At 43.0% G+C, this 27,943-nt stretch overlaps 1 protein-coding gene across 2 annotated transcripts in view; it reads right to left on the bottom strand.

Annotated features, from left to right (window-relative positions):
* LOC118214654 (receptor tyrosine-protein kinase erbB-4-like) overlaps nucleotides 1-27,943 on the bottom strand; it is a 202,409-nt gene that overhangs the window by 42,696 nt on the left and 131,770 nt on the right. For both annotated transcript variants that reach the window (XM_035394785.1, XM_035394786.1), the window contains exons 4-16: nucleotides 24,157-24,288; nucleotides 22,977-23,042; nucleotides 20,768-20,886; nucleotides 19,549-19,690; nucleotides 19,266-19,379; nucleotides 18,002-18,128; nucleotides 16,993-17,066; nucleotides 15,713-15,803; nucleotides 13,905-14,104; nucleotides 13,050-13,182; nucleotides 7,299-7,392; nucleotides 4,222-4,376; nucleotides 3,027-3,071 (exon numbers count right to left, since the gene is read on the bottom strand). In XM_035394785.1, the coding sequence (XP_035250676.1) occupies nucleotides 3,027-3,071; nucleotides 4,222-4,376; nucleotides 7,299-7,392; nucleotides 13,050-13,182; nucleotides 13,905-14,104; nucleotides 15,713-15,803; nucleotides 16,993-17,066; nucleotides 18,002-18,128; nucleotides 19,266-19,379; nucleotides 19,549-19,690; nucleotides 20,768-20,886; nucleotides 22,977-23,042; nucleotides 24,157-24,288 (1,492 nt within the window). The remainder of the gene's footprint in view (nucleotides 1-3,026; nucleotides 3,072-4,221; nucleotides 4,377-7,298; nucleotides 7,393-13,049; nucleotides 13,183-13,904; nucleotides 14,105-15,712; nucleotides 15,804-16,992; nucleotides 17,067-18,001; nucleotides 18,129-19,265; nucleotides 19,380-19,548; nucleotides 19,691-20,767; nucleotides 20,887-22,976; nucleotides 23,043-24,156; nucleotides 24,289-27,943) is intronic.

The following is a 27,943-nucleotide window of genomic DNA, read 5'->3' as shown; positions in this document are numbered from 1 at the left end:
TACATACTGCATGTTGATAAAGGTGTCTGATATGCTATGCTGTTACCTTACACTTACCTTATTACAGATGATTCCTGCACACATGCTTCCTTACTGCTCCACACGACATTACACTATTCATGTGCATTCTGATCAGCCCTGATCAGCCCAGCTCCACACAACATCCATTCACAATGGACATTCATAGTGTGTCTACACTATCAGCTCAGCCACTCATTAGAAGCTAAAACCTAAGTGAGGGTTAATAGTGCACAAAATGCCTATATCATATAGAAGGGGGTCCACATCAGTATCAGTACAGCCATCGGCCCTTGGGACCTATGCACAGCTAGGTGTGTAGAACGCTCTTCCTGTTTGAGTCCCATTTCTTTATCAGTTCCACCTGCACTCACTGTCCTCACCTCACCATGTTCTGCACTTCAGTCTGGAGCTCAAGTCTCTGATTGGCCTAATCACACACCCCCCCCCCCCACCTTCCTCAACTGAGGGGCCTGTGTACTTGTCTATAAATTACCAAGTGCTGTCTCCGCCTCCACCTCTAAACGATTCAGCTGGGCCTGCCTCTTACGCGTGTCTTTTTAATACTGCATTCGTTCACTTCGATTTTGTTTGCGAGGCCCACCGCGGTCCCCTGTCCTATTAATCCCAAATTAATTTGCTGTGTTTCCACTAGGCCCGGCGTCTCCGCAGCTTTGTGTTTGTTAAAACCCATTCTGTGTAAATTGCCGTGGCCGATCCGCTCCCCCCCCCCCCCCAGGGGAAGTGAGGCGGACTCCGTCGCTGTATCAGGGGTCCAGGACCATTCAGCCACCGGCGAGCGTAATTAATCAAGACCAACCTGTTCCCCGCTGCGTGCATTACTGCTCCATCTGCGGCGGATTCGCACTGATACCAGGGCTGACCGGGCGCCTTTCACACCCCCCTTACAGCAGAGCAGAAACAGACTGTACAGTTCATATGTGCACCACCTCACCCCAATAGCAGCTATACACTCGCTGGTCTATACAGGCCACCCATGGTTAGGAACTGACACAGTCTGTACTCAAGTACACCACCCTTGATCAACAAAAGCTTTATAGTAAGGCAGGCATTTTATAATATTTTATATTTTATAAACTGTAGTGCAATAAAATGCCATCACAAATGTGGGACTAGTGTTCTGTGTGCACAATGTAAGGAAGAACATCGTCCATATCATATGGTGTGGAATATGTATATGTATGTGTGTTTTCAAGAGTGTGTGTATATCTGCATATACTTATGTGTGTTCAAGCATCTCACTGTAAATTCTCTGGACTACAAATATAATCTACAATAATAATCAGTGTTTCTTTCAGCTGAACTACATCAGGGCACGAACAATCCAACAATACGAAACACACAAGCTTCTGACCGTGAACGACCAAAGCCTGCTCTCCAATCAGCAGACCATCCCAATGAGGATTCAACACAGCATGAGCATAACAGTGAAACAGCAGGGGTCCACTCCAACAATGGCAAAATAACAAAAAACTAAACTAAAAACGAATGTTTGGCCCGCAGCTCCCCGAGACTCAGGCTAGGCCAGCACCACGGCAGGGAGTAAAAGAGAGAAGCAGCTCCCTCTCTCAGCGCCGTTGGCCTGTCCACACAAGCAGAACAGTGTGGCCTTTTACACCATCGATCCCTGACTGACAGCGAAGCGTCTGGAATTTACTGAGCGCCAGAGCCCATGGAGTGATAGACATCAGAAGGAGAGGGATGTGGACAATGCAACAAAAAAAGAGTCCATTATGAATAAATTAGAGAGATCTGAAATGATACAGATTTAAATTCAATGAATCTGTATATTAATTGGAAGTATAAAAATTAAGCCTGGCTTCTGCGCTTTAGTAATGAAGACTAGATTTTTCTTCCGTTGTCTTGCTGTCTGAATCTACCTCAACACCAAAATCTGTATTTAAATTCTTCTAAACCAGGCTGCTGTGCTGTTGTGCAATCCTATTACAGGCATTTGTGTATGCAATCCTATTACTATTATTATGCTACATGTTTATGATTTGATTATTTTGAATTGCCTTTGTTGCTCTACAATCCAAAGAATACCTAAAAGCAATCAGAAGCAAAAAAAAAATAGTTAATTGACCATAAATTACTGCTTTGAAATGGCGATGTCAATCACAAGATGTGAATTTTATGGAAAATGAGTTTATTGAATTTTGAAATGAAGAGGGCAATCCATAAGTATCTGAAGTCCAAAGTACCTGAAGGATGTCAGAACACTACTGAGAAATTATACAAAATTGCTTCCAATATGTTTACCAATCTCATAAAAGACTGTAGAAGATTCAGTAATGTTACCTTTATAAAGGGAGGCTGCAAAAAGTACTGAAAACAGGAGTACAAATAATTTTGATAAGTATGATTTGGGAAATAAAAACGGTACTTGTTAAAATAAGCTTTTTCTCTGGCCAATTGTATTAGTACAGAAGACTATAATTTTCCCATTTACGCTATTACAATAAAGCTTGTGTTGTCTGGGTTATACAGAATTGCTCATCCTCATCTACAATACCAAGACATTTGGAGGGCACGTGTGTGTGTGTGTGTGTGTGTGTGTGTGTGCATGCATGCACGCACGCGTGCACAAGCGTGCTGATTTCATTTGAAATGAAGTGCAATATATTGATCTTGCATGTAAAAATGGCAGTGAAACATGACATAAGAGGTAGTTCAACATGCTACTTGCACCCAGATAAAGAGAAAAGGGAAGGCTATTTCTGGTTGATACCATGTATCCTCTGATCCCTACCTGGCCAATAGCAATTCCTAACACTCCACCAGGACCAATCCGCTGCCCCAACTGCCCAGGAGGTGTTTAGCAGAACATATAGCAGAACTACATAGTTTGACTGTGCTGCCAATACACACATTTCCTGTGTAGATCTACATGAAAAAGGAAAGCTGACCAATCAAAAGCAGCCAAAAGCACACTCCCTGCTACGAGGAAGGAGAGTAAAAATGGGGTATGGTTTGGAAGAGAATACCTGTCCATCATCCCCAGACAATCTTGGATCCTGGGTCCGGTGCACCTGAGAGGAAGGGAGGAGACATGTATTAAAAACAAACAATAAGCGGTGAGTCGTGCAGCGCAGTCCGCAGGGCGGCTCGCTCTCGAGTCACGGGAGAATCCTCCCATAAGGGGGGGGGGGGGGTTCCAACCCCCCCCACCTGTTTCCATTTCTGATTAAAGCAAAATACATGAGCCTGCTTTCTGTCCTTTCAACAAGCAAGCAATAGTCACATAAACACATTCAAATGCTAGCACACACAGACTGAGCCACACATGGTCTATGAGAGTACTGAGGGGTCATTGAAACCTTGCCTCCGTTTGTCAGGGTCCTAGATGCAGACATTTCTCAATGGAGTCTTGTTATCACAGAGCATGAGACACAGAATCAGAACCGCTGGTGACCATGGTTGCCGTGGATATGAAAGGACTCGAAGGGTGTGTCCCGAGAGGATTAAAGGTACAGTACGTTTTTTGATGACAGAGGAGAGATGAGAGGGAACCCAATATTATCTCAAACCCACACTACCTCCTCTCCCTCCTCTGTCCATGAGTGAACTCCATCTCTCTTTTTTTAAATTTTTTATTTATTTTTTGTTTTTGTCGTCTATTCACTGCGGGAGGCTTCCACAACCTGGATACCTGACTGTATGGACCTGTGACTTTGATGCGCTCCAGAGGAAGACCAGAACAGGACAGCGTATTTTCAACATCAGAGCCAGAATGGAGGTGAGGTAAGGGTAAACTGCATTATATTTGCACTGAAGCAGGGCAGTGCTGGAGCAATTCAGCAAATAAAAAATAATAGTAAAGATCTGAGCAATCTGTTATTGGGGCCAGCTGTATAGAACAGTGTTTGTCTAATCCTGACCTCTAGTTGACTCTACTTTCTCTCTCACAAGACTGCAGTATTGCTCCTACAGAATCCTACAGAAAGAGGACGGAGAGGGGATATTGCCTTCACAGCAAATGCAACACATCTAAGGGTAATGCATCTAAGGGTACCCTGCTAGTGGAAGAAAATAGACTGGCAAACAGGTCCAGCAGTATAACATGCCATCCATAGAACACACACTCACATCACTCATTCACTTAATCATAAACTAACTGCATCTAATGCGCGCGCGCACACTCTCTCTCTCTCTCTCTCTCTCTCTCTCTCTCTCTCTTACCCCTGGGTGCAGTTAGAGTGGCAGGGGTGGCATTCCTTATTGGCTTCAGCATATTTGAAGATGAAGCTGTGTGCCCCCTGCAGGCCATCTGGACACTTCTCCACACAGTTGGGCCCGTCTTTGAAATGCAGGCACTTCACACAGTGATCAGGGCCCTGTCACACAATCAGAAAGAGCGAGGAAGAGGGAGAAACATGAAAAAACAGGCCATTATTACCCATAGCCCTTAGTGCAGAGGATAATGCAGGATAAAAGTGAAGTTGGAAATGTACAGACTGTGCTACCCATGAGCATGAACACTGGTGGCCAAACAAAGACCAACTGATATCAGCCACACACATTCAAACATTTACAGATTGCCAAGACAGACGGATACACAGTCAAACACAAATGGTGGAGAAACAGGGTTAATAGTGTTCAGTGATGAAGGTTGAGTGAGCGCGCATTTTGTCTGCAGCGACTACTTCTTCATGATGTGCCAATTTCACTCAGAGGCTGGCAAAGATTTGTGCATTTCGGATGATGATGAATAGCCTCATCCACGGATATGAGAGGACAGGACTTCCTGTCCCTTCCACAAGGGCAGTACCCAAAATACAGCAGGAGCTGACCTCACGCTTCACAATCCAGTCTGGCTGAGCATGCCTCCCTGCCCTTTACTGACAAAAGTGAACCCCGTCACCTCATAGTCACAAAACTCCCATACTGCAGTCATAAAGTTTATTTATACAAGTGTCAGATCCCACAAATAGGGGTCTAACGGACCCTCGTAAAAATGTTGCAAGAATGGCAATCTCATCATGAGCTTCTCACAGACTCATCTTAAAAATTTGCCACTTTTCACATTTTTACTCTGAAAAATATACCACTGTCCACATCTCTCCTTTTAAAATATACCCCAATTCATATTTTAGAGACACCACTTACAGATTCAGGGGCCGGTCTTTGATCATATTTCAAGTTCAGCCCAACCTTGGAGGTTATATTTCTATCAAACACTAATGATGTCTGGGACAGAATGAGCATCTTCAGCATGGAGCCATTTTTCAGAACACTTATGGGAAAAACATATTTGAAACAAAAAGAATAAAAAAGAGCTTGCCATTCCATTCAGTAATATTTATTCATATCAACCTAGCATCTGTATCTTTGACAAAGGCAGTAAATCAATTAGCAGGGAAATTGACAGTCCATCTGTGTGAGGGAAAAGCATCACTGGAGCATATGGTCAGACCAGAATGAGCAAAATCAGATCAGGTTCTGTGGCGAAATTCAGTTCCTCCTTGGCCCAAGCTAGCAGGACGGGACACCCAAACTCAATCTCCTGTGGGACACCAGGTGCCACAGGAAGGACTCTCTACTGGTGTTTCTACAATACATCCTTCCTCAGCTACTCTGTGCTACTGCATGGCATAAATAAATAAAATATCAAAATAAATAAATACTGGTTTTATGATTAGATTACCCACCATAATATAAAAAACAGCAGTGCTTTGCTACTGTATGGAAGCCACTATAGATGTCTCTTTATAAAATAATAATAAAATTTAAAAAAAAAAACGCTAAAACTTCAGATGGGAAAAATAAATAAACAATAATCAGGTATGTTGGGGGGGGGGGGGGGGGGGGGGGAGGAATCTGGAAAAAATTTAAGACATTCTAATTTCAAGGTAAATTATATTGTAATGAGAATTATTTTTTAGAAGGAAATACAATTTGCAGAGCTAATGTCCCATCTATTACTTCACTTATATAGATGGTTCAAGGTCACCAAGGTCTTTATGGACAGTATAAAGGGACATGGATTGTAACTAATTGTGACAGAGGCAGTGTTCACAGTTTAACCAGCTGGCCAGCCATTTCCTGATGGTAAATGCATGCAGACATTTCAGAAAGATTTATTATTTTAGAAGGATTACACATGGGCCATAGTAAAGTGGGTGGAGGCTGCCATTTTGGCTCCCTGGGAAAGGGCCAAAATGGGTGCCAGACCTCTTCTGTCATGTAAACTGCTGTCTAGGTGTAAAAAATTATATAAACTCTTCACCATTGTGGATTCCAGTCTGTTCTCGCTGAGAGCCAGCCAACGTGCTGTCAGAAGCCTGCCAAGAGCATCAAGCACTGCCTGAGCTAATATCCCTTAATAACAATGAGCTCATTGTGTCCCAAAACTCAAAGCCTTCAGCATGCTTACTTCAGACTGTCTCAAAAAACCACTACACAGAGCAGTTTAGAGAGCATGGTCCTTACTGATTGGATAACAGTGTTGTGGGTTGAGACGGATTGCCTGAGACCGGGCGCGGTCTCTCTGCTTACAAGTGAACTCTCACCACCCGTTTAGTCCTATTTTTTTATTCACTTGTCTAGACTGGGGTAGAAGCAAGACTCTGACTGTGGCCATTCCAACAGTACACACATCCTTTAGTAAGGGAGCAACAGAGAAACAAAGAGTTGAATGAGGTCAAAGAGGAAGCCCATACACCCAAATGTGTCTACACAAACACACACAACCCTGCTTCACACACTTGATCACAAGCATTTCTTCTTCTTCTCAGGTACTGCTTATTTTGTTTCAAAAGAGGTGTCCAGTCACCAAGTCAGCAGTGACAGCTGGCATCAGAACACATCATTTTTCTCAACCACTTTGAGGCACATATCACCCAAGACCTCACAACTGTTCAAGCAGCATAGTGCCAATAATCACAATGGCTGAAACTCCAGCTCTTTGTGGTTAAAAAAGAAAATACAAAAGCAGTTGGGAATAGCCTTCCCCCATATTAATTTTTTTATTTTTTTATATTTTTTTTTTAGAGTTTTACCATTTTTTACTGAGTGGGTTAAAAGGGTTGAGACTAATGCAGAACTGACTCTTACTGTTGATGTTATACTGGTGTATACCTGTATGTATGCATTTAACAATATTAACTCAGACCACATGTTTTTTTGGAGTCTGAATTGGTTGATGATTTTAAGATGAAAACAACACCGGCAGTGCCCGTGGTTTTCTAGAACCAGGGTTGGCGATCCATGTGGTGAGGGAAGGTGTATATGCTGTTCCAGTTCTCAGGGAAACCTACCAGGCCATGGCATGTCAACGTGTCATCCTCTGCCTTCTCACACTGAGGGTCACATTCCAGGCAGACAGACCCGTTAGCAAACTCACGAATATCCCTAAAACACAGAGGTAGAGGGAGTGAGAGACATTTACCATGCGATCTCAATGAATACATAAAAGAAGGCTCATTGATGTTCCACTCTTATTTTAATGTGGTTTCCTCATTTTTTTTTGTTTTCCATTTATTTTTCATTTCAAATTAAGGCAACATGACTGTGAAGCTGTCATGCCAATAAAGGAAGCTAGAAGTGAATTGAGGGAGAGGGAGAGAGAGAGAGAGAGAGCAAGAAAAATCAATATCTGTGTCTTCATTTCCAGCTTCTTGTGGGTGACCTGTGTACTGGGTAATGGGAAGTGACTGGTCATTTGTGCTGCAGGGGAAAGCAGTATAACTCATTCGGCTCTCTGTAAGGTGGTGGCGAGTGCGGGTTGAGAGGAGGGGATGGTGGGGGAGTTACTGAAACAGGTATAAAGGTCTTTAAAATCTGAGGACTTTAATAAAATGAGACTTAAATGGATAAAATACATAAAGATGCTTGGGGAGACCAGGAGGAGAGCTGGGAGGGACGCATAGCTCTGATTCAGAAAAGATTGCTACTTTCATAATTATATGAATATTAGCAGCCTTTTTATGTCTGGGTGTTTGACAGGCAACTCACATAATCATGATTATAGAGAATGGGAGGAAGAATTTCTGGCTTATCCTTCAATCTGTGCCTCACAAAATACTTAATATTTCTGATCTGTTTTACACAGGTAATGTTTTATATTGTTGCTGTCTACTCTGTTCTAGTGGTGGACATCATTACTACTTTAACTTAGCATCTGTAGCATCTGTCCAAATGCATTAATGTACAAGTTAAGAATAAAACAATGTTATTAAACACAAAATCTCCTTGGAAATGGACAAATATCTGGATGGAAAAAAAAAACAGTGTGTGGCTTCATGAACCCCACAATGGCTTCTGCTGTTGTACGTTATCATTTTAAGAGTTTGAATTCTGAGCTTAAGCAGCAAGAGATGAGATGCTACTCTAATTTCAGAAAGTGCAGAAAAAGGCGCAACGCTCATGCTAATGAAATACAGAAAATATTCTGATGAAGGCCATGACAAAAAAATGTCATATTTGAAGTAATAAAAATATTTCCTATATTTCCTAAGTGAGCATTGACTCATTGAAATCTTCATGATGTTTAGCTGAGGACAGTCAATTGAGAGAACTTTGTAGCTGCTTCAGAACAGGAGTGATGAAGCTTCAGTCTCCCATTGCTAACAGTGACCGTCTTAGAAGGTGGACAGACCTTGAAGATTGAGAGCTGCATACCTAGCAACGGTGGTCAATTACCATCTTGATGGTTGACAAGTGACGTAGAATAACAAAATGAAAGTGCTGATGTATAGTAGTAGTACGACTATGCGAACAAAGGGGAGGAGAAGCTGGTTGGTACTGCAGACCAACATATGAGAGTGCCTGCTGTTTACAAATAATGGACTTTTAAAATAAAAAATGACTTGGGACTGAACTAAACTGAACACTTTCAAGCAGAGAAAATGAAATGAAATGTATAAATAAATCCTAAGTATCACTGTACATGTTTCAAATGCTTAAAACATTTTTAATTTAAGGGGCATTTTGGATGGACAATATGCCTTTCAACAAAAATAAGGACAAAACAAGTCTTCCGATTATTGGTTAATTATCCAAGTTATTCATTCAAACATAGCAAATTGTTTTTTGTGATGAGCCCTACTGTCATCTTTTCAGAATTTTACATCAGCTGGGAATTAAAGGTTAAAAAAAAAAAAAAAAAATTTTGGTGGAAACTGCAATAACTGCAACATCCGTATCGTTGTATTACTAATGAACACTAATTACACAATGAAAGCAGACAGAACATGGACAATAGAAAATCTATAAATAAAGCACCGAAGGGCTTGTCTGCAAAATAAGACGTTAACTGAAAAATGTCTTCAAAATAATAAAATGTAGTCAAAATACTTTTTTGTAAGATTATTCTTTAAGGCTAAACTTCAGGGGCTCCACAGTAGCAAATTAGCTGAAAGATTGTTGTAAATTAGTGTGTGTAATTGCTTGTTTGTGAATTCCCTGTATCAATTTAGAAAAATCTAATCACAAAAATAAATTGCTTTTATTTCTGAACCCGGCATGCTCAGAAATCCCAAGGAGAATGTTTCCAGCAAGATTGGAATGAACTGGCCACCTACCAATTAGCAATGGACAACAGTTCATTGTTACTCTAACATATTATTGAAACACTGGCATGTAGTGTGTCTTAATGTGAGTCTGTCACTTCTGATGCAAATGAAGGTAAATGCATGTATATACACAGAAATACATAAACACAGGCAGTCCTCTTTCTGTATGTGGAGATCAACCCAATACCTTGCATGCCATCCAAGAATAACTCCACGTGCGAATGGCTAGTTGACACCCTCACATTAGTTTCATGAAAACAAGCAAACAAACATACAAAAAACAAACAAAAACCTACCAGGCAAAAATGTATACTGTCTCTACTAAATCATCCAATCAGACACCACAGTGCCAAGGTAATTCCTGCTCTCAACAGCTGATCAAAGACCAGTGAGTAAAAACTTTATCCATGAGGCTACTGATCTGGTTGAGTTAATTAACACCCCACATCCCAGGAAGAAGGCTTTTGTTTTGCTTATAAAAGGATAAATGAATGAGCTCCAAACACAGACAGAGTGTTTATTCAGAAGGCCAGAGTGTCCTGGTTGATTTGAGTTGAAAGCAGTGAGTGAGGCTGAGGATAGTTTGAAGGTTCTGAGAGGGGGTGCATGTGGGTTTGGGCCCAGTGGTGTGGTTGGGCTGGGGGGGCCCTTTTGCCCTTTTTGTGGAGTGCCGAAGTGCCCTTGCTTTTTTCAACCTTTATTTAACTATGGTAGCTCCGTGCCATAAAAGGACACTTCAATGCTACATTTTGGCCCTAATGTCACACCAGACGGGCAAAAACTAAGTGTGTTTTTTGTACCATACGGGCACCAGAGGGGCACTTCTAGGGAACCGTATACGGCACCCTAATAGCTTGGCTGATGTGCTGAGTTGAGGTGTGCAACGTCAGTCTGTGCATCAGCCAGGCTAACACCCAAGTGTGTTTTTTGTACCATACGGGCACCAGAGGGGCACTTCTAGGGAACCGTATACGGCACCCTAATAGCTTGGCTGATGTGCTGAGTTGAGGTGTGCAACGTCAGTCTGTGCATCAGCCAGGCTAACACCCAAGTGTGTTTTTTGTACCATACGGGCACCAGAGGGGCACTTCTAGGGAACCGTATACGGCACCCTAATAGCTTGGCTGATGTGCTGAGTTGAGGTGTGCAACGTCAGTCTGTGCATCAGCCAGGCTAACACCCAAGTGTGTTTGTGTGTGAGTGCTTGCGTGAGTGCGTATGTGTACGTGTTATCTGTTTACATTTGCGTGCCTGTAGCAAGTGTAGGTGGATTAGGTGCTGCCCTTTTAGAAGTATCTTAATGATTGTTTTCATTTAGCAGACATCTATGTCATTACTTTCAATCAATTTTGATTTGGATACAAATTGTGTTTGGGTACGGCATATCTTATTGACCATATTCAAGGAAATACATTTGTTTTCAGGTTTTTGTTTTATTACAGAGTATGTGATGCCATAGGTGAGCCCATAGATGCTACACAGCAATGCTACTGAAATGAGGAAAAATGAAAACATAATGAAAGGCAAAATTTTAAAATGCCTTTAAAAAAGTCTGTGCATGCCACTGAGATACAGGTGTGTGTGTGTGTGTGTGTGTGTGAGTGTGACTGTGTGTGACCTAATGCATGTCCACCCCCCATAGCAGGAGGGGCCCCATGTTGGTGCATACACTTCTGGTGAACTTTTTTCATTTTTCACTCCTGTCCCTTAGAGCAGTGGTAAACAACTCTGTTCCTGGAGATCTACCATCCTGTAGGTTTTCAGTTCAACCCCAATTTGCCGCACTATGAATTAGCGGCTCAACAAGATCTCCAGCTGTTGAATGATGTGTGCATTTCTTTAGAGTGAAGAGTGAATATCTCCAGGAACAGCGTCAGTTACCACTGACTTGCAGAGGTTGTGCATGCCGCTGGTTGGTCCTATAACAGTCTGATATACCAACACAGTCTTATGTATCAGGCATCTACAGCTGAGGTGTGAACAGGTGTGTTGATCATGCAAGGATCACAAGTGTAAAATTTTTGCACTGAGTGGGAGGGACCTGGTCTTCAGCAAGAGTTCAATGGCCAGCGACCAAACACAAATGCATCCTGTAGATACAGACAGTAACCGCAACATGGGTTTAAGTTTCAAGGTGAGAATTTCAATCTAGCATACTTGTAAAAGAAGAAACAAAGTTATTTTCATACAGGACATGCAGTAAGTCTTCCATCCATTCATCCATCCATCCATCCATTATCTAACCCGCTTGTTCCTGGTCAGGGCCACAGTTTGCAGTAATCTTGGGATATGTTGGGATATGCAGCAAAATCTATGTAAATTTTATGTACAACATATTATGTTTACACATGGATCAGGGGATGAACTGAATAAGCCTTTGAAATTGCAATGCATGTATGTCATATTTCATAAAAAAGAAGAAAAAAGCTTAAATTCCAGTCAGCCATTATACATACTCGAGTAAACAATACCAAACAGACAGCAAAATAAATAAAGCCTTGATTTCTTACTTTTTAATGTGAGAAAACAGAAGAATTTGCTTTGCCCTTGGGCAGTGGAACATTTGTCATTTCGATTCAAGCTGCTTGGCTTTGCTGGTGGCTTCTTATATCCCATCTTGTTTCAAGTCTGCGTTCGTGGCACTGTGCCAGTATCATTTATAAAAATCATAAACGAATAGCCAAAAACAAAACAACAAGAAGCCATTTTTTTGTTTCATTCCCATTAATTGGTTTTCTTCCAATATAATGAATAAATAAATAAATGTAGTCATAACACACCACATCTGGCAAAAATAAATGATGGTACCCAGTGAAAACGAAAGGCAAAGAAATAATCTTCAATATCAATACACCGGGCTGTATCATGACTACATGGCAATTTATCTGCAAGCAGCAACTGGCAACATGACAAGCCGCTCCTGGAGCCCCATCCTGTCCCCATTAGTATGCGCTTGGAAGCGGGGTCGAGGCCCACAGCACCACCAGCAGGTGGGAACACGCCGCAGGCTCTGTTTGTCATGAGCACGTCTCCGAACCGGGGTCACACTGGGGTGGTCGATGCCCCCCATCGACGAGGAGGGCCTGACTCCATCTGAGGGTCTGTGCCAATTGGAGGTCTGCATGGATCCTTTTCCCAGCTCACGGAAAATACTCCAATTTTAAAAGTTTCATAAAAAGATAAAAGTGGAAAAAAGAGTTCCTCCCACGTTCTGAATTCAGAGGTCCATTTTGCTGGGTTATTTAATGAGTTCTGGTTACTGTGCAGAGTGCAATGCAGGATGATGCATGCTGGCCAACACACTCTAATAACACATGAAAAACACTTCTGCACTTTTCAAGGCACTTCCCCTTCTAGCTGTGTGTGTGTGCTTGTTTATCCAGGATTGAAAGAGCACATGGGCATTCTCTGTGGTCTGATGGGTGTCTGTGACGCTGCTGTGATGGAGACTGCTGGTCATGATGCATTGGTATGCTGTACGTTGGGCAGGCTTACCCTTCATAGAGGTTGCATGAGTCCACACAGGTGCGCCCCCTGCTGTAGAAACGGCAGGACAGGCACTGGTCAGCTCCAGGTCCCCAGCAGCCTCCGTCAGAACACAGTGGGTCACACACCATTTGCTCCTGGGCTGTGAGTCAGTGGGGAGAAACAGTGCCTCTATTAGAGCACAGACCTTTATTAATACAGTCTCTACTAAACCAGTATATCATGGAATAAAATGGGTTATCTACACAATGGGGAATATAAACAGGTATATTTTAAGATTGATGTTCTTACCCATTTAGCTATATCTCCAAAATTATATGAGGATATGGTTGTTCATCCCTTTCAGTTTTAATTACCTCCCATCCCTACAAAATACCTTTTTTTAATTGGAATTAAAGGACATGAGAGAAAAAAATAGTACACAACATAGGGATTATCTATGAATGCATACCTTCAACAAGCTAGCAAAGGGGAAGAGATTTATGCCTTATTTTCAGGCACCAGAATGAGTCCCATCATCTCCTGCTACCAGTCAGATTAACCAATCACAACTAAACTAGTTTTGCCCCACTCTGACCTTTAAAGTGGGTGTTTTCATGCAGAACTGAGGTCATACTCATTGCTTACAGCCCACTACCTGAGGTGCACCATCCGAGGAATGAATGATGAATGGACGTCAAATTGTCTTTGGGGCTGAGGGTAGTGCGTGTGCGTGTGCGTGTGCGTGTGCGTGTGCGTGTGCGTGTGCGTGTGCGTGTGCGTGTGCGTGTGCGTGTGCGTGTGCGTGTGCGTGTGCGTGTGCGTGTGCGTGTGCGTGTGCGTGTGCGTGTGCGTAGGAGAGGAGAGGAGAGTGTGGCCACTCACTGCACTCCTTGGGGTTGCGGTTGTTGCGGATCAGGACCTTCTGGCTGTTGGTGCGGAAGAGGCTGGTCCAGTTGATGGTGTTGTAGTAGCACAGCTGGCTGTTGTTGGTGATGTAGATGTTGCCGGCACTGATCTCTCTCAGGGACTGCAGGTGTAGGGAGGAGATCCACTGCTGCTTGAGGATCAGGAGGGAGATACCACTGTGAGGGCCACAGAAAGGGGGGTGGTTAGGAGGTTCAGTAGCAAAAAGACAGTTCAGGTCAAGTGTGGCAAGAAGCAAAAAGATGGGGTCAAGCATCCGATTCAGGAATGAAAAACATGGGACAGGGTAGGGCCAAAAGACAGGAGTGGGATGGGGAGGGACAAAGACAGGAGGTAACAAATAACACAGAGTGCAAATACAGTAAATGAATAAATAGGGGTGAAGAGAGGGAGGGAATAGGGAAAGGCATGGGTGGGAAAACCAAGAAAAGAAAATATTAACAAAGGGGGCAGAAGAGAAGGAAGGCAGAGCAGTCAGTTAACTAAGGCCGACACTGTTATACAAACCCAGTGTCATTTAAAAAATGACAGTCATTGGGACTCTTCAGAGCATTCAACATCTGTTAACACCAAGCGGTCATCAGAAACAGCATTTCACTCAAAGTGATGCGGTGCTTTCACTGTATCAGAGGTGCTCTGTGAAACAACTCAATGCGTCTTGGACATGGGAGAATGGAACAGCTCCCCTTCTCAATCCCCTCAGGAGGAGGCCATGCCCTATCTGTAGAAGCAGACCATTCCCAGCCTCAGTGGATGCCCGCACACAAGTCTGACTCACATGGCCAGTCACCGCAGGCCGTTTTAAATCAGAGAAGGTCTTGAGGGATCACCACAACCACAGACTCAACAAGTTATCCTGGCTGATGGACTCAGGACTGAAGAGACTCTCCAAATCTCCAGCGTCTTCTGGACTCAAATGATTCCAAGCGTCAGGGTCAGCTCTGAGCTAATTATTGCTTTCACTGCTACATTTTACCTCTGTCTAGTTGTCAATTTATCTGCCAGGCTATACCAGATATGTCAAACAGGTCATAGCCTGACACTACCTGACAATTCTTCCAAGATGCTTGGGGAAAATAAAAAAACAGAGAGAGGCTCTTGGATATAAATGCAAGTAAAAAGGTCTTTATTCTTTAAAAAAATAAAAAAGCTTCATCAGGGCAATGACCTCATCCTTCCAAATAATGTAAATCCGATTGGCTGTCCTGTAAATACCAAATATTTCATAGTACAGTACTGTAGTATGCAGGGCCAGTGTACTTGACGGCATGGTGCTACATGTGCTTTATGTCTGCAGTAGTGTCTGACTGCGCACTGGAGCGTTTAGGAGCCCGCTAACGCGGCACTGCGTTGCTTTCCGCAGGGCCGTAGGGAGCCCCTTGGTCATGGACCCCTGACTTTCATAGGATTGCCCTGATGAAGGACTGAAGCTGAAGTACACTTTTCTTTGTTTTGTTTTTCTGAGTTCAACAACAAAGGCTCTCATATAAGAAATTCTGTATCTATGTCTGTCTGCTTCTAGATATCATTTTTTCTTTCTAATTCTTTCTTATTGAACTACTGAGTATATTGCAACTGGCATGATAGTTAAATGCTTGCCTACAGCCAATGTAAGGCAGTATTATTAAAACACTAGATTCATACCTTGTAGAACGTCCTCTATATCTACCAGCCCCAAGCCTGTAAACCTCTCACACATTCTTCATATGTATACATCAGATCCACTTTCCTTTGTCAACCCAGATCTCTGCTTTTGATAGGCTTACCTGTAAAGGGCCCTCCCTCCTATGGTAGCCAAGTTTGAGAAGACACTGAGATCCGTTATATTCTCTGGCCAGGACTGGATGTTCAGGAAGCCTAAGGGAGAGGGAGAGGTGGAGGGGGCAGGACAGAACAGGGCAGCGACTGAATTTCAAGGAGGTCAGGATGAGGTTACCATCACTCTCAAGGTCACAGTTCACACTGAGAATGAAAACAGGCCCCGTTTGCTGTGTCCCACACCCACAGTGTGCTGAGCCATTTAATAAAAAAGTTTAGATAAAACACCCTGTGGCAAAACAACAGGAAGAAAGGATCTGTAAGTGAATTTAAAGCAGGTATTTTCAAAGTCACTTTGACCTTGAGAACAGCCTCTATTTACAAAGACAAATTCATTAGCACAGCTGAAATCGGTATACTTTAGTGACATAGTTGATCAGATGCATTAATTAATTGTTGAGAAAATCAAATATAATTGGGCCTCATTCACAAAACGTATACATTCAGATTTGATCATAAACTATGTTTACAGACATTTCCACAAACATTTTGGCATTCATCTTTTTTCTTATCTGAATTTGTTCTTTGGTACTGTATGGTCAAAGTCTATCCTCTTTCATGCAGTCCTGGCCAAAGTAGTGGACACCTAACATCCACAATTATGGGCATTTGCTGCTATTACAACCTCCACTCTTCTGGGAAGGCTTTATACTAGATGATGGAGCATTGCTACAGGGATTTGCTTCCATCAGTCTAAGAGCATTTGTGAGGACAAGCACTGATTGGGCGATTAGGCCTGAGTCACAGTTGGCTTTACAATTGATCCCAAAGGTGTTGGATGGGGTTGAGATCAGGGCTCTGTGCAGGCCTGTCAAGTTCTTCTACACTGATCTTGACAAAATCATTTTCATATGGACCTCACTGTGTGCCTGGGGGCATTGTCATGCTGAAACAGGAAAGGGCCTTCCCCAAACTGTTGCCAAAAATTGGAAGCACAGAAATGTCATTCTATTACGATTTGCCTTCACTGGAACTATGGGGTCTAGCCCAAACCATGAAAAACAGCCACAGACTAAGGAGTGCCCAGACACTTTTAGTCATATAGTGCATCTGTCTGTCTGTCTTTCTGTGTACTCTATGGGGATGCAAGGTCCAGACAAGTCCAGAAAATGAAGCCCAGATCAAGGTGTGGTCACAGCTTGTTATCGAAGTGAAGTCCAATCCTGGCTCTCTCTTCTAAATATGTGTTGTACAAGCAAATGTAAACTGAAAATGTAAAATCACTGACCTGTGATCTCTCTGACAGTGCGGAACACATTCAGCTTCTCTGGGTCCAGAGCCTCAATACCATGATAAACATCCCTGAGAGAGGGAGAGGGAGAGAGAGAGAAGTTTAGGATTCTGTAGCGTTCCTTGTTTGGCTCTACACATTGATTTGTCTCTTTAGATTTGTACAAGTGCAGAGAACAACCACTAAAATTGCTGTATGAAGACACTAGCGGACACAAGGATTGGCTTAAAGAAGCATCTCCTGGAGAGAGCTCACAACTGACAATGAAAAATAAACTACAAGCAGAGAGTAAAAGTATGAAAGTGAAAACGAGCACAAAATCCACCCTTGTCTTAACTTCCAGCTGCTTGTGCTGGGTGACCTGTATACTGAGCAATGGGAAGTGACTGGCTGTTTCTGCTGCAGGGGATGACACTGACACTCATGTGAAGCACCGTTAACAGCCTCCTCTCTCCCTGGGGAATTCAGGTGCAGTGAAAGCCATTAACCCACAGGCTGAAACAGCCTGGCGGTGAGACACACTCAGGCACCGAGACACTCTGTAACATCTGCAGTATCCTCCACACACAGCCCTTAACACGTCCAGAAGAAACAGAGTGTAGGCTCTTCTGCTAAGACATTACCCTGATAACATACATGATACGTGCGTATCTGCCAGCAGTCTGAGGTACAATGAGCAGATAATTTAGCCACATCAGAATTTACAGTTTGTTTCTATAATCATGTCAATATTTTCACAAATGTATGTCCATGAGGGATAACTGTTTCTTTTTTTAACATATTTATTTTCTAAACTGATAGCTTAGGCAATACTTTATTTTATAGTCCTGTCGATATACCACACTTTGATATGAATTAAGATTTTTAAATGATAAAATTTGGGGCGATCTTTGGTTCAGCATGTCTAACTGAATGCAGCTTCCCAGCTGATGGAGTGGAGCTCTGAGACAGAAGCAGTGTTAATTAATCAACAGAGTGCTGCTGGGATGCCAGCTACAGCTCTCACCCCTTGATGCCGGTGATGAGGAACACCAGGTTGCCGTTGATCTTGGTGCAGTTGATGAACTTGTCGATGTTGCTGGAGTCCACAGTCTGAGCCGCCTGCAGGCTGCCCGTTCCGATCCCGTCGCAAGCTGCAACATGGCATCGTTTTTACAATGCTGCACCAGCATGATGTTAGACTGTGCAGCATCCGATCTATGCTGTGTTCATTGTTACATTAACGGGAAGTCAAATGCATACCACGGTGCACTGCACCCTCTTGCAATACAGAGAAAAGATCAGAGAACAGCAGTAGGATGATGGTAGAGGAACTAAAATGACACAATAAAATGTTACAAAAAAAGTTGGAGGATGTTGTAGTCCCATTGTAAGACCAGAAGAAAACTAACTAGGCATGTGTGAGATCTTGTATAGCAAAACAATTATCCCAAGGGCTTACTTGAAAGAAACCTGACGAGCTACCAAGACATTGCTGTCCTACAAAAGCAAAAGGCGGGAACGCGTGAGAGTGTAGGACAGAAAAAAAAAGACTTTAAAGTTATTTTTGTCCAGTCAAATGAGTTGTAGGCAGGTCACTGGAGATGTGCCAGTTTGCTGGCAGGATTTGTTATACATATTTGTCCTGACCTGAGTTGAACTTTGATCCTTATTTGGAAGTTACAGTATTCTGCCTTTGCTTGGCATACAAAAAATATCAGGTCATGCAAAAGCAAAAAGCAATAACTGCCCTTTTGTTTTTCACTTCAGTTACTGATTTGCACAATTAAAAGCAGTATAATGATAATTACGGAATCTATTGGCATGCCCTGCTAAAATAAAGGTTTTAAAAGATCAGCTGTTTAATTATAATTTCTGGTGAATTACAAGGGGAAATACTTCAGAGTACTGATCAGTATATCCCAACCACAACATGAAATCCCAATTTTATTATATGAAATAATTTTTTCTCATCATCTTGCTGTATTATTGGGGGGTTATTTGGCCTGTTTTGTAATATTGAGGGAGATGCCTCCCCCTCCCCCATTCACCAATTAATAAAAATAAATAAATGCCCTTGTACTACAGAATAATGTTGTGGCTTGAGCAGACAGAAATCCAGGAAGCAAACTAAAGGATTCCTCCGGTCCAGGCAGTGCGTAAGGGAGTGGGATTATGGTGTAATATGAATGGGGCTCATGCAGGTTATAGAGGCACCGATAGGACAGAAGCTGTGTTGGGAAAGGATTATGATAAATCTGAGGCGGTATTGTGCCAGCTCTGAGAGGTACCTTTAGGACAGATGTCAGTGCAGGCAGTACACTTCTTGACCTGGTTCTCCTCCACCTCCATCTTGTTGCTGGGACAGGCACGAACGCAGGAGCTGTGGTCTACAACGAAGTTATCTGAAAATACAACAAAAGGCACACGCGCACACACACACACACACAGCCTTAAACCTTGATCACATTATGTCTAGAAGGCACAAGATTACACACTGGACTCTGGACCTATGCTCAAGGGTGTTGGATTTGAATAGCAGGTGCTTGGACGTGCACGCGTGCCCATTCTTACGTGGACACATCTTGACGCAGAAAGCTCCATAGGTGTACTTGGCCTCAGGATTGTGTTCCAGCTGGAAGGTGGTAGGGTTGTAGACGAAGGGCTGGGGGCACTGGGTCAAGCACGCACCACTGTCATTGAAGTTGGTGCAGGCCTGTGGAAACAGGGTCTCTGTAAATGGGGAGGGCTCTGCCCTTGCAAACATGGCCTCTGGACACAACCAAAATTATTTAAAAGGCACTTAGGAAGGTCATAAGAGACAATAAAAAAATGTTTGGCAGGGCCTAGCTCGTCAACTGCCTTTTTTCACTCCGTACAGGTGGCAGTGCAGTTCACATTTTTCTTTTTTCTCTATTCCAGAAAAAAAAAATTTAAACTGATTTTATCTCTGAGTTGAATTGCCCAGTTGTATTCACAATATCATCCTCTGATCTCTCCCATAATACATCCCAGCAGCCATTGCTTCTTCTGCCTGTACTTTTTTGATTTGCCACAAGGTACATTACTATACTGGAGCCCAGACAGTCAGCAGAAAATACTTTTTCTTCATTTTAGATGTCAAGTTCAATCAGTTGTTCAGTGTTAATCATGAGCCAACCAATATATCTCAGAGAACAATGTTATCTAGGGGGTAAAAGTGAAATTCCAATTAAAACAGCACAGTTGGAAAGAAAGTGTCATTTTCCACTTAGGGTACAAATTGTAATTAAGCTAGAACAGCAATAACGCCATGCCACAATGGCAGTGCTATGATACTGAGGTTCACGCTAATGCTAAAACCCTGATGAAGAACTTCAGAGAAGATCATAGGAAGCAGCAGGCCTTGATATATTTAGAGCATCACATTGCGTAAGCAAATTCGATTTTAACGATATCCTTCCACACAAAGGATTCAGCCCATTACACAGGCGTAATTCCTGCGACAAAACCAGACTCTATTCACAATGTGAATGAGGACCTGCAGTCACGTATGTTCACTCCTAACAGAAGGTCAAAGGTGCGAGATGAGAATATCACATGTGGTCTTACATTTGCAAGTTTTTTTTTTTTCTTGGCTCCGCAGACAAAAATGTGGTTGATTGAGCACTGTTGCCATAGTGATGAAGGTCTGACAGGCAAGATAAGGGATGTAATTGTGCCAGGTGTGTGTGTGTGTGTGTGAGTGCCTGCGTGTGTGTGTATGCGCATGCGTGTGCGTGTGTTTGTGTGTGCGGGATTGGGAGTGACATACAAAGCAGTCAGTGTCTTTGGGACCGGAGCACCCTCCAGCACACTCCCGGTGACAGCAGTCACTGACGTACGGTCCAAAACAGCGACCGTCACACTGCTCGGCACACACGGTCTTCGTCACTGTGCAGAGAAAGAGAGAAAGAAGGAGGTAAGGAGAGGAAGAGTAAGAGAGGAAGAAAAAAAAACTTATTGGGAACACTAATGTGTGTTTGTAATGCTGGCAAGTACCAGAGAAGGTACTATTTGGTATTTTGAACAAGAACTTTACACTTACCTTAAGTGCAATGTCTTGAGTGCCACACAATGCCACACATTAGATCACGTTTGTTATTAATATGCAGCCATATTGTTATTAATATTACCATATAATGTATGATTAATAAATATACTAATCAATATACATATGATCCACCAGCATGCTCCACAATGATCCAAAGTCTATCTGCCATGAAGCCCGAAAATACCAAAGGCTTAGAACAAAGTGCCATCGTGACGCTGGTCTTAAAGTTCACAAAGTACAGCAACACCAAGCATCAGTTATCTTCAGGACAGAACTGCCACACCACATCCACTTAAACCAAATGATCTCATACCTCAAAAACTCTTACTGAGACCATTGTGACACAAGCAGCAGACAAAATAGAATGCTATTGGGATGTAATCAGAGAGCTGATAAGACCCTTCCGCTCATTCTCAACTTCCACCGCATGCAAGCCTAACGCACCACTGCAGGGAAACACAGAAGTAAACATGGCCTTTGTCCTGTCTTTATTACACACAGGTTGTCCTGTGACGCAGGCGGCAGAAGCTATAATGTACTGCACATCCCAGCACAGACATTTTCATCCGGCAAGTTTCAAATCCTGCAGCACTTCCCATAACGCGTCTTAATTATGCCACTGGGGAAAGCGAATAGGAATGGCAGTATTTTATAATAGGTATAGGTTATAAGATGGTTATGAATAATCTATAAGCAGTGCATTACAAAAAGGACCCAAGGCAAACCAGGAAAAGGTGAGAGTTCAGCGCAATAAGCTCAGCAGATGGGTTGTCTGCCTGTTGTGTGGGTCATATGACCTTCCCCAGCCAGCTTGGCCCTGCCCCCTCGGTGGCTCCTGTCTGTTACTGATGGGCCTATTAAGACCTCAATCAGCATGGGGGGGGGCTGGTAACACTAACATCCCGCCGTATGGGTGGCTGTGTGGGGCCGGCTCACAGATGGTGGGAGACCGAAAGAGAGGCCCAGGAAGCCTCCAACACAGGCGGGAGACGCACCGCCTCGATGTGAATTACTGATGCAGGGGGAGGAGACTGCGGCCGCTTGACTTCTGTAATGGAATGGAGAGGCCCCCTGATTTTTTCACTGCAGAGAGCAAACTGAGCTGATTGGATAACATATGCACAACTGACTGCATGCGGAAGCTCTGCCAATGTTTAATGGGCAATGAGAGGGAGAGGAAGAGAGGGGGAGGAGTGCGAGGGTGTGGGAGAGAGTGACGGAAAGCAAACATTTGTTGGGAGTGTAATGGTATGCGCTGTTGCTGTCATGTCTTACAGTTTATCGTAACTCATTGCTTATTTAAATATGATTTTACTGCAGTTCCCACAGACACAGAGAGGGGGAGGAGTAGAGACGGGAAGAGTAAGAGAGAACTTAAGGGTGGGAAAAGGGGAACAGAAGAAAAGAGGGACGATGGAAGCTTACTCAACACTGTCTCAGGCACACTCCAATTTTTGATATTCCTGCCAATATTGGGCTGAAAAAAAAAATTTCCTCAAAATTCATGGTGCAAAATTTCATATTATCCATCTGTCTGACAGAAAGTACGCCGATGACAACTTGCAAGTGCCACACATAATAATAAAAACACTAGAAACAAGCAGGATGAAGCTGAAAGAAATGCCCTGCAAATGTAGGGGAGATGAAAACATCTCTCCCATGAGGCCGTGGGGCCAGCAGTAATTATGCTTGGTGTGGTGAAGTGTTCTTCTGTGTTGCTGGAGGTGAGAGAGAGAGAGCGAGAGAAAGAGTGTACACAAGTTCTGATTCTTACTGCAATTATATCTTCTGAGGGGGGTGATGAGCAGAGTGCATAGCTGAAGCTGCAGTGCATTATGGGATGTTTGCACTTTATACCGGTGCTTCAGTGTTAGCCTCTGTTGGAAGCCTGGGGGCAGAATGGGGAGGGTGCCCATGGGGATATACTCACAGGTCTGGCATTCGTCCTCCCGGGGGCCCCAACAGCGACCATTGCAGGTCCGGTGGCACCGCCTGCCTGTGGGTGACAACGGAGGAGTTTGTCACACCTTCTACTCCTTCCTCTACCGGTATATCTATACCCTCCTTATGCCTGCACACCTACACCTGGACACCTTCTACACCCTCTACATGCTTGCATAACTACACCCTATCCACACCTGCATACATTCTTAACCCTATAAACACCTGCAAATGTTCTACACCATTCTAAAGCCAGCATCCCTACACCCTCCCTATACCTGCACACCTCTTACACCCTCCACATACTTTCACACCTACTCCCACCTTCTACGACCTCCCCACACTTGCACTGCTGGGGAACATCAGATGTTTAGGAGCTCAAATTCCTGTTAGCTCCAGCCTGATTTAATTGCAACACTCTCCCAATGCACACTTAATTAACAGCATGGCTGTTTGTTTGTTTTTTTTTCTTTTTTAAATGAATTAAATTTATTTTTGCATAGCATCACAGTATGATTTGTGAGTGAAGCTACTAAAAATAAGGCACTAGTGAGCTATACTACTAGTTCCTCAAGAAAACTTGACTTGTGAATTAATTGACTATTAGAGAGGAAAAATCTGGCATTTCTCAGAATTGTATAGAACATGCCAACTGCCAAAGGTGCTCCATTATTTTTTACCAATTGGAAAGGACATCAGTATGCTGGTATACATTTATTTTCTTTCTGATTAAGCTGCTGATTATGAATACTTAAGTCTAGGGAATGGGTTGAAAGACCAGCACACAGCCAAGTTTGATTCCACATTGGCACTCAGGCCTTGGCTAAACAGTTCTCTGTCTCTCTCCACCTCACTCATCCGGAACTGCATATCAATGCTGTGTGAAAAAATATTTCTGTATTTTTTTAGCAAGAGAAGGAGAGAAATATTCCCTCTGACAATTCTTTGTTTTTTTTAAGAGATCTCCAGAAATAGTATTTATGATAAACTAGTTTTCAGTCAGAAAGCAAACATCAGTTCATTAGAGTTAGAGATTAGACTGCCTGTTTTGAGGACACATGGAGGTCAAATGGCGATGTCGGTTGTTTTGAACAAGAAGCAACTTCCTACAAAAAACATCATAACATGCACCATAGTGCAGCATCTTCCTATTGGCAGAAGGTACTCACATCCAACACTACTATTGGTGGGCACCACCAAGAGCTCTGAGCGGGAGTTCTTGACAATGTCCTGCCAGTGGATGGTGTCAGCATGGCACAGGAACTTGTTCTGGTCAACGTACACGCCCCCATTTAGGATCTCTGTGGATACAAAAGGGAGAATTTCAGTAGAGGTGTTGACCATGTCTGTAACAGCATGCCAGGCCAATTTATATGTCTGTCCATCTATTCTCCAAACTTACCTGAATGACCCTGCCTTGCACTTGTTTAAGAAGCAGTAAAACTAGAACTGGAAAACACACACTACTTGGTAGGAGACAGGCCACACCTTGCCGACACACTGACCTTCCTCCCACCCAGTCATATTTACACTCATAACTCATTACATTACCTATGCATAGGAGTGGCAGTATGCATCTGTCGCTTTACTGCTGCTCTCTATCCACAGATTGTATGACAATGGCAGGTATTGCTTCACAAAATGGCTTTTCCACCAGACCAGAGCTGTCCAGACCAGCAGAACAGCTTATGCATAGTATAGCATGACTGCAACTGGGTTAATGGAGTCAGTCAGCAAAGCAACAACCAGTACAACATTCCCAGAATAAAACAGAGTGTACAGAGTACACTCTACAGTGTACATATAAAGAAAAATCTGATCAGTCAGTCCCTTTTCATTTGGTCTTCATTTGGTTATATTTTCTTCCATGGTCAAAGAAAGAAAAAAGAATTACAAGCAATAAAACCGCTGCCTGTTGGGAAAGCGGAAGGCAGGCCCGCTCAGGACCACTGTCCAACAGTGGCATGCAGCTGGAGTTGTTCTGTTCCGGGCTGATGAATGAAGCACGGACAGACACTAGCGGAGGCTGAGAGAGGGAACGCCTGGTAGAGTGTGGGCGGACAGCGCTGAGGGCCCTTTACCACCAAGGCCAAACAAACCTGCACCTGCCTAAGGGTGAGCAGCCACGGCTCCAGCCTTCATCTGACCTCCTTATCATTATCTCCCAGGAAGTCCTTCTCAGCAAACCCCCTTCCTCTTCCTGCTACTCTGAAGCCCTGAGCACTGTTATGAATGCCTCACTTTAATTGTTTGTCTTTTACTGTTTTTTTTTTTTTGGGGGGGGGTTGACATTTAAGTACAACCGTTAAGTGAGCTCTGGGGATTTAGGTTTTTGTTATCTTTTCCTCGGGTAAATGACAGAGGCCCATTTAAAAAAGAGAAAGTATGTTGGAGCTAAAATGTACCTTCACTTATGTTAAATGAGCTCCCTAATGTTTTAGTGCTGTAATCCTTCGACCTCCATGCTTACAACGGAGTGTAGTCACTCAAGGCAATGAAATACAAGAGACATTTCACACAATTATACAGGCACATGTACAAAATGCACTCAGTCACACACATACAGTATAAGAACACACACACACAAATAAGCAAATACACAGATTTGCTAGACACATTAATTCCCTCTCTCATGTTGCTATTCTCTATTGTATTCCATCTCAATTTCTGTCATCCATGTTTCCCTTCTGTTTTCATAACATTATCTCCATCCCCTGCTATATGCCTCTTCACTTTACTTGTCATAACTTTCATAAACCCCAATGTCTTACCAAATCTGACACAAATGTCTCCCTCAACTGGCAAACACCATGCTGAGCAGTAATCTTAAATTTCACCATCATGTGAGGTGGATTGGTGACTGCACCACTGTGCAGTTTAGTGAACATGACAAGGGATTTAGGGACACACGTCTGCACAGTGCATAGAGGGGAGGTGTCTTTGGTGACTATAAAGCACTGGTTCTTAAACTTTTAAATATTGAGACCCAAATTCAAAATACGTTTTAATACTGGGACCCAAGTTAGAAATCTTGTGCCTTTAAATACACATACTAGCATAGCCTAGTCCTACAGACTAATTCCGGAACCCACCTCATACAATCCCACCACCCATTTTGTGTGGACTCCCAATTAGGGGACAATGGATGGCTCAAGCACTAACAAGGACTGACAAGTGATGTCAGTGACACAAAGCTACAAAGCACGTCATCACCAGAATAAGAGAATTACTGTATACACGTGTTTGACAGTGATGGTTATTTGATATACCACAGCTGTCACAATTATTCTGTGCTGTTGTCTTTATGATGTGAATGTTGCTGCAGTCCATGGATTTTGATTAATTACTAGGTGAGTGACAGGCCCATCCTTTAGAGTTCAAAGAGGCGTTGAACAGTTTGACTGACCCAGAGCAATTACACACCCAAAAATGCACACGCATGTACAGACATACAAGCTCGAAAATCCAGAGCATATATACAAACACACACATACACACACACATCCACACACACCTAATAACTGCTCAAACTATGTTCAATGAAGCTTAACTAAGGGAATTGCTGGGAATGATTTTGCAATTAAACCAGGGCTTTATCAGCAGGAGTTAGCCTAGAGCACTAATTAACAGTCAGGTTGTATGCCATCACAGTTTAAAATCCCCAGAGGGCCATACCTTCCAAAGTATTAATTAGGCAGTAGGAGACTAAACAAAAACATCAAGACAAGATCCTAGTCGCTTGGAACGTGCTGCCTTTAATACACTTAGCTAAATGAGCAGGGGGAGTCTTGCCCTCAAAATAAGATGAGCTTCACATGATGAATTTCAATGAACCACTGATAAGGCCACAGGGCTGGGAGACGATGCACTACAGATGAGCATGGAATTATGGGAAGGTGAGAGAAGTGTGGAGGAAAAATTATCAAAGCTTGACAACAATTTATAGCACAAGTCAGACAGTTTCAGTAAGGCTATTCAAACTATTGAATGCTTGGCGATTAATAATATTCAAAAGGCTCTGTTTATATGGCATCCGTCACAATCATTTACATACAGCATTTCACAGTAATCGGGGGTCCTCTAAATAATCAAAAATGTGTAGCACCCACCTTGGCAATGTACAACCAGAACACTTACCACACAGAGACTGGGGTAGAGAGGAATAATTATGTAAATTAAACAGTAAATCATTAGGTGCCCAGCCTGATGTAGCAATATCTAACATTTGACTAAGACAGCAGATAACCTCATACTTTTCACAATACATGATGTCTTTAATGACCTCAGTTACGCAGGACCTTGGCTAATATCTCATATAATGAAAAACGGATTTGTAGGTACGCTGAAAAAAAAGTCCTTTGGTGCTAGCAAATAATGGTTGGATGGATATTGTTACATTTTATAGTTATTTTTATTGTGCTTATATTGACTGGAGCCTTAAGCAAGTCAAACGCTCTCCCTGTGCTGGAGACAGGGGACTTATGTTGCACATCGATCGGGAGCAATGGGGCTTACGCCCAGCAAAATGCCCGTCACACCAACCAGCACAATCAGTCAGCACGAAACCGCGCACATCTCAGCTGTTCCCAATGTGCGTTGCCAAGGAGACAGTATCTCTCTCAAACACTAGAAAAAAGAAAAGCCTTAAAAAGCAGAGCCACAAAAGAAAATAACAATTTTAATAAAAATAAACATGATACATTTGTTCCCAAATAGAAGGACAATGCATTTCCTGTAACAGCATGACTGATCATGCTGTGCTCCTTCTAACATTGTCAGTGATCAATGAGATGCAATAATCCAGCTCCCAGGTTCTCATCACAGGCCCCAGCTGTTGAATCTCCCCTCCTCGACTTTCTACCCAACCCTTCTCTCTCTCTCCATGTTGATGGAGAAGGGGCCCTCCAACACAATTACACTCCCACTTGAAACAGTTTTCCCCATTATTGCTTATCA

Source organism: Anguilla anguilla, chromosome 15, assembly GCF_013347855.1.
Source record: "Anguilla anguilla isolate fAngAng1 chromosome 15, fAngAng1.pri, whole genome shotgun sequence".
Lineage (NCBI taxonomy): Eukaryota > Metazoa > Chordata > Actinopteri > Anguilliformes > Anguillidae > Anguilla > Anguilla anguilla.
Note: the sequence above shows the minus strand (reverse complement) of the source record. Positions and strands in the feature narration are given on the sequence as shown.